This window comes from Gopherus evgoodei, chromosome 4, assembly GCF_007399415.2.
Source record: "Gopherus evgoodei ecotype Sinaloan lineage chromosome 4, rGopEvg1_v1.p, whole genome shotgun sequence".
NCBI lineage: Eukaryota > Metazoa > Chordata > Testudines > Testudinidae > Gopherus > Gopherus evgoodei.
The window spans coordinates 123,341,579-123,353,798 of NC_044325.1; the positions used below are offsets into that span (position 1 = coordinate 123,341,579).

General features: G+C 43.9%; 1 protein-coding gene and 1 long non-coding RNA gene across 3 annotated transcripts in view; one reads left to right on the forward strand and one right to left on the reverse strand.

Moving 5' to 3' along the window:
- LOC115650620 overlaps nucleotides 1–12,220 on the reverse strand; it is a 47,338-nt gene that overhangs the window by 26,844 nt on the left and 8,274 nt on the right. The window lies entirely within an intron of this gene.
- The window catches only part of LOC115650616 (acyl-CoA (8-3)-desaturase-like), a 34,810-nt gene that overhangs the window by 18,166 nt on the left and 4,424 nt on the right, over nucleotides 1–12,220 (forward strand). The window contains exons 8-10 of the mRNA XM_030560829.1: nucleotides 5,913–6,010; nucleotides 9,705–9,801; nucleotides 12,137–12,216. Of these exons, the coding sequence (XP_030416689.1) occupies nucleotides 5,913–6,010; nucleotides 9,705–9,801; nucleotides 12,137–12,216 (275 nt within the window). The remainder of the gene's footprint in view (nucleotides 1–5,912; nucleotides 6,011–9,704; nucleotides 9,802–12,136; nucleotides 12,217–12,220) is intronic.

The following is a 12,220-nucleotide window of genomic DNA, read 5'->3' on the forward strand; positions in this document are numbered from 1 at the left end:
TTCAAACATTAATAGGAAAATAAGAATGGCCATACTAGGTCAGGGTAAAGGTCCATCCAGCCCTATATCTTGTTTTTTGACAGTGGCCAATGCCAAGTGCATTAGAAGGAATGAACAGAACAGGATATCATCAAGTGATCCATTCCCTGTCGTCCACTCCCAGCTTCTGGTGAATAGAGGCTAGCGATGCTCAGAGCAAGGTATTGCATCGCTGCCCATCCTGGTTAATAGCCATTGATGAGTCTCCGTGAACCTATCTAGTTCTTTTTGAACCCTGTTATAGTTTTGGTCTTCACAACATCCCCTGGCAAAGAGTTCCCCGGGTTAACTTTGTGTTGTATGAAGAAGTAATTCCTTTTGTTTGTTTTAAACCTGCTGCCTATTAATTTCATTGGGTAACTCCTAGTGCTTGTATTATGTGAAGGAGTAAATAACACTTTGTTATTCACTTTCTCCACACCAGTCAAGACTTTATAGACTTCTATCATATCCCCACTTAGTCCCAATCTTTTTAATCTCTCCTTATACACAAGCTGTTCCATATCCCTCATCATTTTAGTTGCCCTTCACTGTACCTTTTCCAATTCCAATATGTCTTTTTTGAAATGGTGCGTCCACATCTGCATGCACTATTCAAGATGTGGGCATACCATGGATTTATATAGAGGCATTATGATATTTTCTGTCTTGTTATCTATCTCTTTCTTAATGGTTCCTAACATTGTTAGTTTTTTGACTGCCACTTCATAATGAGCAGATGTTTTCAGAGAACTATCCACAATGACTCCAGAATCTTTTTTGAGTGGTAATAGCTAATTTAGACCCCATCATTTTGAGTACATAGTTGGGATTATGTTTTCCAATGTGCATTATTTTGCATTTATCAATATTCAGTTTCATCTGCCATTCTGTTGCCCAGTCACCCAGTTTTGTGAGATCCCTTTGTAACTTTTCAGTCTGCTTTGGACTTAACTATCTTCAGTAGTTTTCTATCATCTGTAAATTTTGCCACCTCACTATTTACCCCTTTTTCCAGATCATTTATGAGTATTTTGAATAGGACTGTGCCCAGTACAGACCCCTGGGGGGGGACCACTATTTCTCTCTACATTCTGAAAACTGACTATTAATTCCTACCCCTTTGTTTCCTATCTTTTAACCAGTTACCAATCCATGAGAGGACCTTCCCTTTTATCCCATAACAGCTTACTTTGCTTAAGAGCCTTTGGTGAGGAACCTTGTCAAAGGAGCAAAGAATCCTGTGGCACCTTATAGACTAACAGACATTTTGGAGCATGAGCTTTCGTGAGTGAATACCCACTTCGTCAAATGCATGTAGTGGAAATTTCCAGGGGCAAGTATATATATGCAAGCAAGCTAGAAATAATGAGGTTAGTTCAATCAAGAAGGGTGAGGCCCTGTTCTAGCAGTTGAGGTGTGAAAACCAAGGGAGGAGAAACTGGTTCTGTAGTTGGCAAGCCATTCACAGTCTTTGTTTAATCCTGAGCTGATGGTGTCAAATTTGCAGATGAACTGAAGCTCAGCAGTTTCTCTTTGAAGTCTGGTCCTGAAGTTTTTTTGCTGCAGGATGGCCACCTTAAGGTCTGCTATAGTGTGGCCATGGAGGTTGAAGTGTTCTCCTACAGGTTTTTGTGTATTGCCATTCCTAATATCTGATTTGTGTCCATTTATCCTTTTCCGTAGAGACTGTCCAGTTTGGCCGATGTACATAGCGGAGGGGCATTGCTGGCATATGATGGCGTATATTACATTGGTGGATGTGCAGGTGAATGAACCAGTGGTGGCCTGGCTGATCTGGTTAGGTCCTGTGACAGTGTCGCTGGTGTAGATATGTGGCCAGAGCTGGTACAGAAGTTTTTTGCATGGATTGGTTACTATGGTGTGGTGCGCAGTTGCTGTGAGAATATGTTTCAGGTTGGCAGGTTGTCTGTGAGCAAGGACTGGCCTGCCAGCCAAGGCCTGTGAAACTGTGGGATCATTGTCCAAGATGGGTTGTAGATCCCTGATGATGCGTTGGAGGGGTTTTAGCTGGGGACTGTATGTGATGGCCAGTGGAGTCCTGTTGGTTTCTTTCTTGGGTTTGTCTTGCAGTAGGAGGCTTCTGGGTACACGTCTGGCTCTGTTGATCTGTTTCCTTATTTCCTCGTGCGGGTATTGTAGTTTTGAGAATGCTTGGTGGAGATTTTGTAGGTGTTGGTCTCTGTCTGAGGGGTTAGAGTAGATGCGGTTGTACCTCAGTGCTTGGCTGTAGACAGTGGATCGTATGATGTTCCCGGGATGGAAGCTGGAGGCATGAAGGTAGGCATTGCAGTCGGTAGGTTTTCGGTATAGGGTGGTGTTAATGTGACCATCACTTATTTGCACTGTGATGTCTAGGAAGTGAACCTCTCGTGTAGTTTGGTCCAGGCTGAGGCTGATGGTGGGTTGGAAGCTGTTGAAATCGTGGTGGAATTTTTCCAGAGTGTCCTTCCCATGGGTCCAGATGATGAAGATGTCATCAATGTAGCGCAGGTAGAGAAGGGGCATGAGTGAACGAGAGCTGAGAAAGCGTTGTTCCAGGTCAACCATAAAAATATTGGCATATTGTGGGACCATGCAGGTGCCCATAGCGCTGCCACTGATCTGGAGAGATATATTGTCATCAAATTTGAAATAGTTGTGTGTGAGGATAAAGACACAGAGCTCAGCAGCCAGTTGTGCTGTGGCACCATCAGGGATACTGTTCCTGACCGCTTGTATTTCATCTGTGTGTGGGATGTTTGTGTAAAGAGCCTCTACATCCATGGTGGCTAGGATGGTGTTTTCTGGAAGGTCACCAATGCATTGTAGTTTCCTCAGGAAATCAGTGGTGTCACAGATAGCTGGGAGTGCTGGTGGCATAGGGTCTGAGTCAAGAGTCCGCATATCCAGATAGTACTTCAGTGAGAGTGCCAATGCCTGAGATGATGGGGCGTCCAGGATTTCCGGGTTTGTGGATCTTGGGCAGTAGATAGAATAACCCTGGTCGGGGCTCTGAGAGTATGTTGATTTGTTCCGGTGTTAGTGTAGGGAGTGTTCTGAGTAGATGGTGCAGTTTCTTAGTGTATTCCTCAGTGGGATCTGAGGGAAGTGGCCTGTAGAATTTGGTATTGGAGAGTTGTCTGGTGGCCTCCTTTTGGTAGTCAGACCTGTTCAGACCTGTCAAAGGCTTTCTGGAAATCTAAGTACACTATATCCACTAGATCACCCTTGTCCACATACTTGTTTGACCCCCTCAAAGAATTATAATAGATTGGTGAGGCATGATTTCCCTTTCCAAAAATGTTGAATCTTCCCCCAACAAATCATGTTCATCTACGTGTCTGATAATTCTGTTCTTTACTATGATTTCAACCAATTTGCCTGGTACTGAAGTTAGGCTTACCAACCTGTAATTGCCAGGATCACCTCTGGAACCTTTTTAAAAATTGGCATCACATTAGCTATCCTGCAGTCAGATTTAAATGATAAGTTACATACCACAATTAGTAATTCTGCAATTTCGTATACAAGTTCTGTCAGAACTCTTGGGTGAATACCATCTGACCCCAGTGATTTATTACTGTTTAATTTGTCAATTTGTTCCAAAACCACCTTTAATGACACCTCAATCTGGGACAGTCCCTCAGATTTATCCCCTAAAAAGAATGGCACAGGTGTGGGACTCTCCCTCACATCTTCTGCAGTGAAGACTGATACAAAGAATTCATTTAGTTTCTCTGCAATGGTCCTATCACCCTTGAAAGTTCCTTTAGAACCTTAATCATCCAGTCCTAGGTCATTTCACGGTGATCACCTGATTTGCAAGTTTAAGCTAAAGGATTTTATGAATACTGGCACTATCCTACTGGCACTCTCCTATTGTTAGGACTGGGACTGGAATTTCCAAGATTTATTGTTCTGGCCTGGGTGACATCAGTATCTCAGATAAACAATGACTCATGTTAATCCAGGTTTCACTGCATCTATGACATAATGCAATCGTCTCCTGCTTTCTGGTCACCATCTCCACAGACCACATACATCATAACCTTCACTCTGACCCCCTACTGATGCAAACCATCCGAGACCCCTTTTACCAAACTATTCCCTCCAAACACCCAGACTATTACACCAAACATCTACAGGGAGCAGCATTGAGAGGAAAGAGAGCAGAAGGGAGGCTGTCATAGGTCTCACCCCTAGTCTGAACTTTAGGGTACAGATGTGGGGACCTACATGGACACTTCTAAGCTTAATTACCAGCTTAGATCTGGTCTCGCTGCCACCATCCAGATTTCTGAGTACCTGGAACACTCTCTTTCTCCCCAAAACCTTCCCCACCCTGGGTAGCCTTGAGAGACTCCTCCACCAATTCCCTGGTGAGTCCAGATCCAATTCCCTTGGATCTAAAAAACAGGGAAAAAATCAATCAGGTTCTTAAGAAGAAGGCTTTTAATTAAAGAAAAGAAAGGTAAAAGAAAGAAAAAAAATCTCTGGGAGACAGCATACCAGCTATCACAGACAATAGATTGAAAACCCAGGATGTTCCCCTGGGCAAAAACCTTAATACACACAAGAATACCCAATTTGATAATTCCCCTAATTGCACCAAGAAAAGTTACAAAAGAAAATAAACATAAACCTATTTATTCCTTTCTAAAACTCACTACTCTGATAAGAGGCTGGTTTCTTGATCTTTTTCACTTTGGCTGAAACTGAAAACTGACTAAACAAAGGAAACTTCCCTCCTTCTTTTTGAAACATCTTGTTCTCTCATTGGTTCCTCTGGTCAGGTGTCAGCTAGGCAAGGTGAACTTCTTAACCCTTCACAGGTAAAAGAGGCATTAACCCTTAACTATCTGTTTATGACAGAGGCTCTGGTATAGCGTAGCATGTTTGGTGAAGGAAGTTTGTAGAAGAGGGTGCTGGAATACTGGCATCCCTAGAGGGGGCACAATGAAGTTTGTATGTAGTGGAATACAGTAGTTGTGATAGAGGCCAAATGTGTTTCCATAAACAGCTATTTACCAGTAGGTTTTAGTTTTTTATTTCCTTGCGTTTGTGGTATACTGAGTGCATAGCAACTGTTTCATAACAGAGTATTTGGAGTATTAATTATTATTTATGTACACATTTGAAGATGAATATTACTAAATTATGCCAGGGTGATCATCTCTCCATAGTGAATTTTGTGATTAGCTTTCAAATTAAAGAAAGTTTTGATGCCCCTCGACCAAATTTCTCTTGTGTGCACGATGGTCAGCTTACTGCACGCTAGTAACTCTGCGCATGCTCCCTATTCATTACCATCTATAAAAGCTCTGACTAACTGGGAGCTGAATATCTCTGAATCTGCCTCTCACTCACTATTCTGTGACCATGGCATTTTCACTTTGATAGAAAGCCCCATCCCTCACTACCAAGGGAGGAACTCCCTAGAGAGTGAGATGTGGGTGGCAGGTTATGTCTAATAGTGGATAATCCTGGCTCTGGAAATCTCTCATTTCAGAGACTTGTTTGATATGAACCACTCACCAGGAACAGTTTGTTCTCTTTTAGTTTTTCCAATGTGCTCCTTAATCATGGTGATAGGAACAAATGTTAATAAATTAAACAGCTATATAGTGGATGTGCATTACAATGCACAGGGAGGATCGAAGCAGGGTGCCTGCTGCTGCAGGACACTGTTGGGGGCTGCAAAGCTGCAGTCTAGTGTTTCTCAACCCTAAACAATACACTATTCAGGTGTGCTGTGGGTGGGTACCCACTGGTCATACCCTGTCACCGGGGGAGAAGAAAAAGATCAGAATCCAGCAGTTTCTAGAACCCATGTGGGGACAGAGGAGGGGCATGATTTGTTATTCTTCTTCATCTCCTCTCCTCTCTGACAGGACCTGACCTGGATGGTGAGCTTCTACATCCGATTCTTTCTCACTTATGAGCCCTTACTGGGGGTGAAGAGTCTCCTGGGGTTCTGTCTGCTGCTCAGGTATCGTTCACTGATCCCTCAGCTCCCTTTGGCTGTGCCTTCTTCTCGACCTGGCTCTGTCTGTCCCTTTCGGTACTTTCCTCTCCCTTCTGTCTCTTTGGCCCTTCACCACATCTAGCCCCCCAGCATCTCATTTTCCCCAATTGCTTCTTTTTTTCTGTACCTAGTCATCTCTCTCTAACACAAACACTCTGTTGTCTGGGAGACTGGAATTAGAGACCGCATCCTTCAAGGGATGCCCTGCCCTCTGATTGCTGTGCTGGGAGACAGCATGGAAGTTGCAATCACTGTAATAAATGCTTTCAAGCAAATTTATGAGTAGCAGATCTGCCAAGTAGGGGACTGTGGTGTGATGCCAAGTGAGGTTATGTTGACTCGGCATGATGACAGGGAACTGCACAGGAGCACAATGGCAGCACTGAAGAGGAAGTCTGCACTCACCCACTGGCAGTTGCTGTGACCAGGGCAGCAAGAAACACTCAGAGAAAGGATAGAGATGTTTTGTTGATAAAATATGCTCAATTCATGACAAAAATAGCTTGGCTTTAAGCTTCTTCACAAGGCCCACAGCTGTTTGGATGCCTGTGGTAAATCACCAGCTCACAAGAGCAAGCCAGGGGCCAGCAGGGCAAAATGTGTCTCATGCAAATAACCTTCAATGTGCAAATCAGGCACATGCCTATCCTGTGTCTCCTGCACTCATTCTCCATGCTTGTCCTAAATTCGCTTGTAAACTCTTCAAGGCAGTGTTTTCATAATTTTGTGTGTTTGTACACACAGGCACCAACTTTGTCATTTCCCAGAGATAGCTCAGTGGTTTGCACATTGGCCTACTAAACCTAGGGTTGTGTGTTTAATCCTCAAGCAGGCCACTTAGGGATCTGGGGCAAAAATCAGTACTTGGTCCTGCTAGTGAAGGCAGGGGGCTGGACTTGATGACCTTTCAAGATCCCTTCCAGTTCTAGGAGATTGGTATATCTCCTATTATTATGCCCCAGGGCCCACTCCCACTGCACCCCTTCCCATAAGGCCCCTTCCTGCCCCTGCTCCACCCCCACTATGCCTCTACCCACCTTGTAATTCTCTCTCCCCCAAGCACACCCACACCCTTACTCTGCCCCCTCCCTCACAGCACCTGAACAGCTGATTGCAGCGGGAGGAAGGCGCTGGGGGGAGAGGGAGGAGCTGATCAGCAGGTCCACCAGTGGGTGCTGAGCACCCACTATTTTGTCCCATAGGTGTTCCAGCCCCAGAGCACCCATGGACTCAGCACTTCTGGCCCTGACCCAAAAAATACATGGTTTCCTTTTGTGCTGTCCCTTTTACTGACCATTGGGTGGCTGGAGTATGCAAATGTTTCGCTGGAGTCCAGTGGCGCTATTTCAGATTTTGGTATGAGGGACAACTTTAACTGTGATTGAAAAAGCTACTTAGGCACTTGAAAACTCTAGTTTTTTGGCATATAACTTAGCAATTAGATGACAGGAGCCCTGTATCTAATTCCTATATAAAAGAAAGAAAAATAAATAAATATTACACCCACTCAGCTCTAATACTAACATGCTCTGATATCTTGTGGCAAATCACTTATAGGACACTAGTTAGGTTTAAAATTTTAATATATATTCTTACTTTGTTACTAATTCTGCAGAGAAAGAGACCCTGCCATGACTTCTGGGTTCTGCTCAGCTCTGAGAGGGGAGTAGGGTCTACTGGGTTACAGGGAGTGGGTTGCTAAATCTGGGCTCTATATATGAACATTAGAATGGTCATTCAACTTTTCCAAACCATTCACGACCGGACTTCTATCATCTCCTCCCTTAGTCATCTCTTTTCCAAGCTGAAAAGTCCCAGTCTTCTTATTCTCTCTTCATACGGAAGGTGTTCCATACCACTAATCATTTCTGTTGCCCTTCGCTGTACCTTTTCCAAATCCAATATATCTTTTTTGAGATGGGGTGACTAAATCTTCATGCTGTATTCAAGATGTGGACACACTGTGAATTTATATAGAGACAATATGATATTTTATGTCTTATTATCTATCTCTTTCCTAATGATTTCCAATATTCTGTTAACTTTTTTGATTGTCACTGCACATTGAGCAAATGTTTTCAGAGAACTATCCACAAGTGCTCCAGACTGAGTACTGTCATGGATGGATATAAATCGTTCAGGAAGGACAGTCTGTGCAGAAAAGGTGGGGGAGTTGCATTGTATGTAAAAGGGCAGTGTGAGTGCTCAGAGCTTCGGTATGAAACTGCAGAAAAACCTGAGAGTCTCTGGATTAAGTTTAGAAGTGTGAGCAACAAGGGTGATGTTGTGGTGGGAATCTGCTATAGACTGCCAGACCAGAGGAATGAGATGGACAAGGCTATTTTTCCAGCAACAAACAAAAGTTACTAGATCACAGGCTGTCAGAAACAGCTAAGGATTAATGTTCTTTTACCTGTAAAGGGTTAACAAAGGGAACCAAACACCTGACCAGAGGACCAATCAGAAAACAAGATTTTTCAAATGTCAAGGGAGGGAAGTTGTTGGGTGGGTGTTCTTTGTCTCAGTTCGGTGACCCTCTCAGCTCTGAGAGTGATCTCTCTATCTCTAGGCTTTCTAATCTTCTGTTTCCAGGTTGTAAGTACAAGGATAATAAGATAATAGGTTTATATTGTTTTTTTGTATTTACATGTGGGTAGTTGCTGGAATGTGTTAAATTGTATTCTTTTTGGATAAGGCTCTTTATTCATTTTTTTCTTTTAAGCAATTGACCCTGTATATTGTCATCTTGATACAGAGACCATTTTTAAGTCTTTTTCTTTCTTTTTAAGACCTGTTTGAGGTTTTTTTTCATTGATTAAGGAGGGGGAAAATCTCTTTGTGTTAGATTTAGTAAGCCTGACTTTGCATACTCTCTGGGTGAGGGGAGGGAGAGATTTGATCTCTCGGTACTTGTGTTTCAAGGACTTGAAACAGGGAATATCCTAGAGTACCCAGGGCGGGGAAATCTGGGAGGAGGTAAAGAGGGGGAAGGGAAGTGGGTTATTTCCCTTTGTGGTGAGACTCAGGGCATCTGAGTCTTGGGGTCCCCCAGGGAAGGTTTTGGGGAGACCAGAGTGAGCCAGACACTGGAATTTTCTGGCTGGTGGCAGCGATATCAGATCCAAGCTGCTAATTAAGTTTGGAGGTTTCATGCTAGCTTCTCATGTTCTGAACTCTAAGGTTCAGATCTGAGTAGGAAAGTTATGACACAGGCCCTGGTTCTCATTGGAAGAATTAGTAGGGGAAGCAAAAGTGGATGGGAACCTGGGATGCAGTGACCATGAGATGTTCGAGTTCAGGATCCTGACACAAGGAAGAAAGAAGAGCAGCACTGAAGCTGAGAGCAGCACAGAACTCATCACGTTCCACACCTCAAGCTGTGTTGCAGTTAACAACCTCTTCTGGAGCTAGGGTATGCTCTGTGAGCAGACCTCAGGTTTGAAACTTGCAGGATGTCTAGAGCCCCCTGGAAAGTGGCGCCCCTGCTGGAGCCTGACAGTTTAGGCAGATATTTTACTCAATAGTTGCTGGCATGGGTACATGGGATTATTACATGCCAGTTGTAGTGGTGGGGTGTGTGTGAGAGAGAATATGAATATTTTAGTGGCTTGTGCAGGCACAGGATCAGTGACTGCCTTGTGTTTGTTTGTCTGCACAGGGTCCTGGAGAGTATCTGGTTTATCTTGCTGTTTTTCATGAGCCACATCCCAATGAACATTGATTATGATAAGAACCTGGACTGGTTCTCTACCCAGGTACGATCCTTCCCCTCTCACAATCTGTGCCTCTGTGGATGTGAATTCCAGGCTAGGGGGACAAATGCACAGGGAGAATTTGGGATGCCTTGGGATTGGGGGCAGGAAGAAACTCATGGCTGCAGCAGGGAGGGATATATGATGTCTTGGAAATAAAGGAGGAGGATGTGACTTTTGGTCATCACCCAACCCAGTAAGGGCTTCTCTCACCATCCACCTTGTACCTTTGGATGCTTTAATGCTAAGCAGCTGTGCCTCAGAGCCCTTGCACCAGTGGCCAGCCCACAAGCATAAAGGTCTCACCCTGGCTTCCAGCAGCCTCATTAATCCTTGCAGGTGACCCCAAAAGCCCTTCTGGTCCCAAGTTTCCCCAAACCCCACCCTGAGTTCTTAACTACCAGACACTCAGACTTTTCCCTTCTCATTTCTCACTCCTGAAGGTATAAAAACAGCTCCCACTCAGTTTCCTCACTTGAGATCTGCTTCGGGTAACAAAGAAAACATTTATTTAATAGGGGAAAAAAATCACAGATTCAAAAATGAAATAGTAAGGAAAAGCAAACAAGGAGATGCCATTTTAGAGGAGATGCCATTTTAGATTTGGTGTTGGTGAGCAGTGAGGACCTCGTAGAAGAAATGGTGGTAGGGGACAACCTTGGTTCGAGTGATCATGAGCTGATTCAGTTCAAACTAGATGGAAGGATAAACAAATGTAGATCTGGGATTAGGGTTTTTGACTTCTCGAGGGCTAATTTTAAAGAGTTAAGGAAATTAGTTAGGGAAGTGGATTGGACGGAGGAATTAGTGGATTTGAATGCGGAGGAGGCCTGGAATTACTTTAAGTCGCAGTTGCGGAGACTGTCGGAAGCCTGCATCCCGAGAAAGGGGAAAAAAACCATGGGCAGGAGTTGTAGGCCAAACTGGATGAGCAAACAACTCAGAGAGGGGATTAGACAAAAGCAGAAAGCTTACAGGGAGTGGAAGAAAGGCGGGATCAGTAAGGAAAGCTACCTTGGTGAGGTCAGAACATGTAGGGATAAAGTGAGGAAGGCTAAAAGCCGCATTGAACTGGACCTTGCAAAGGGAATCAAAACCAATAGTAAAAGGTTCTACAGCCACATAAATAAGAAGAAAACAAAGAAAGAAGAAGTGGGGCCGCTATACTTCCTCCAGGGGCCGCTATATTTCCTCCAGGGCGCATTGGCAGGGGCCCTGGAGGTTTTTCACCTTCCCCTGCAGCGTGGGGCACGGGTCGCTTGCTGGTGGTTTCTCTGCAGCTTGAGGTCTTCAAACCAATTTTGAAGATTTCAATAACTCGATCCTGGGATAGGGGTTGTTATAAAATTGGATGGGTGGGGTTCTGTGGCCTGCCTTGTGCAGGAGGTCAGACTAGATGATCAGATTGGTCCCTTCTGACCTACGAGTCTATGAGTCTATGAGTCTATAAATTACACAGAAAACAGACCTATGAAAACTCAAGCTTTACACTTTCATAACAGACCAATTCCCTTTTCAAATAGAATATGGAGACTGCAGGATGCTGGATGCAAAGATGAGAAACTGGCTGAAAGAAGGTGCCTGATCTGGGGCATCGATGTGGAACTTCCTCTATTCAGGAAACTCTTATAATCTCTCTCCTTCTCCTGGCACATGGACCCATTGGGGAAGAGGGGAACAGAGCTATGCTAGTCCTCATAGTGAACACTGTCAAAGTCAGACTCAGGACTCACAATTTGTCAGACCACTCTGTTTTATTAGCACAACGCTCTGCTAATAACACTCAGCTAATGTGAGCACCATGCAAGACACAAACTATCTTATTTATACAGATTTTGTGAACTTAACAAGATAACAAAGGAAGCAGAATTGACAAGTTTACCTGAGGCTAGACATACATAGTTAATTTCCTTACTAACTTGAACCAATCTCTGGTTAATGTTTCACCATTAGCTTAAGTGGGCCCATTGTTTATGCCTTAATGTTTCTTTTCCTGACACCTGTATTTTAACATTTCTTATTTCTACTTAAAGGTACATACAGTATTTCTTTAATCCATTCTTATTTTTACAATATAATTCATTCTACTTTCACAGCACCCAGCACTAGTTCGCATCTGGGACAGGAGCTGGACAAGGCAATAACCATCCATATCCCAGCATGCCATTCTCACTCTGACCCAATCTTATTGTCTTGCTAATGAAAGATTTTGGTCTCCATTCCCAGCTGGTTCTGCTCATGTTAGAGAAAAGTGGAGGGAAGAGTTTGCACCCTCTCTCCAGCCATCCAGAGAGATGAGAAATGAGACCGCACTCACTATTCTCTCTTCCTCCTCCAGCTCCAGGCAACATGCAATGTGGATCAGTCCTTGTTCAATGATTGGTTCACTGGGCATCAGAACTTCCAAATGGAGCATCAGTGA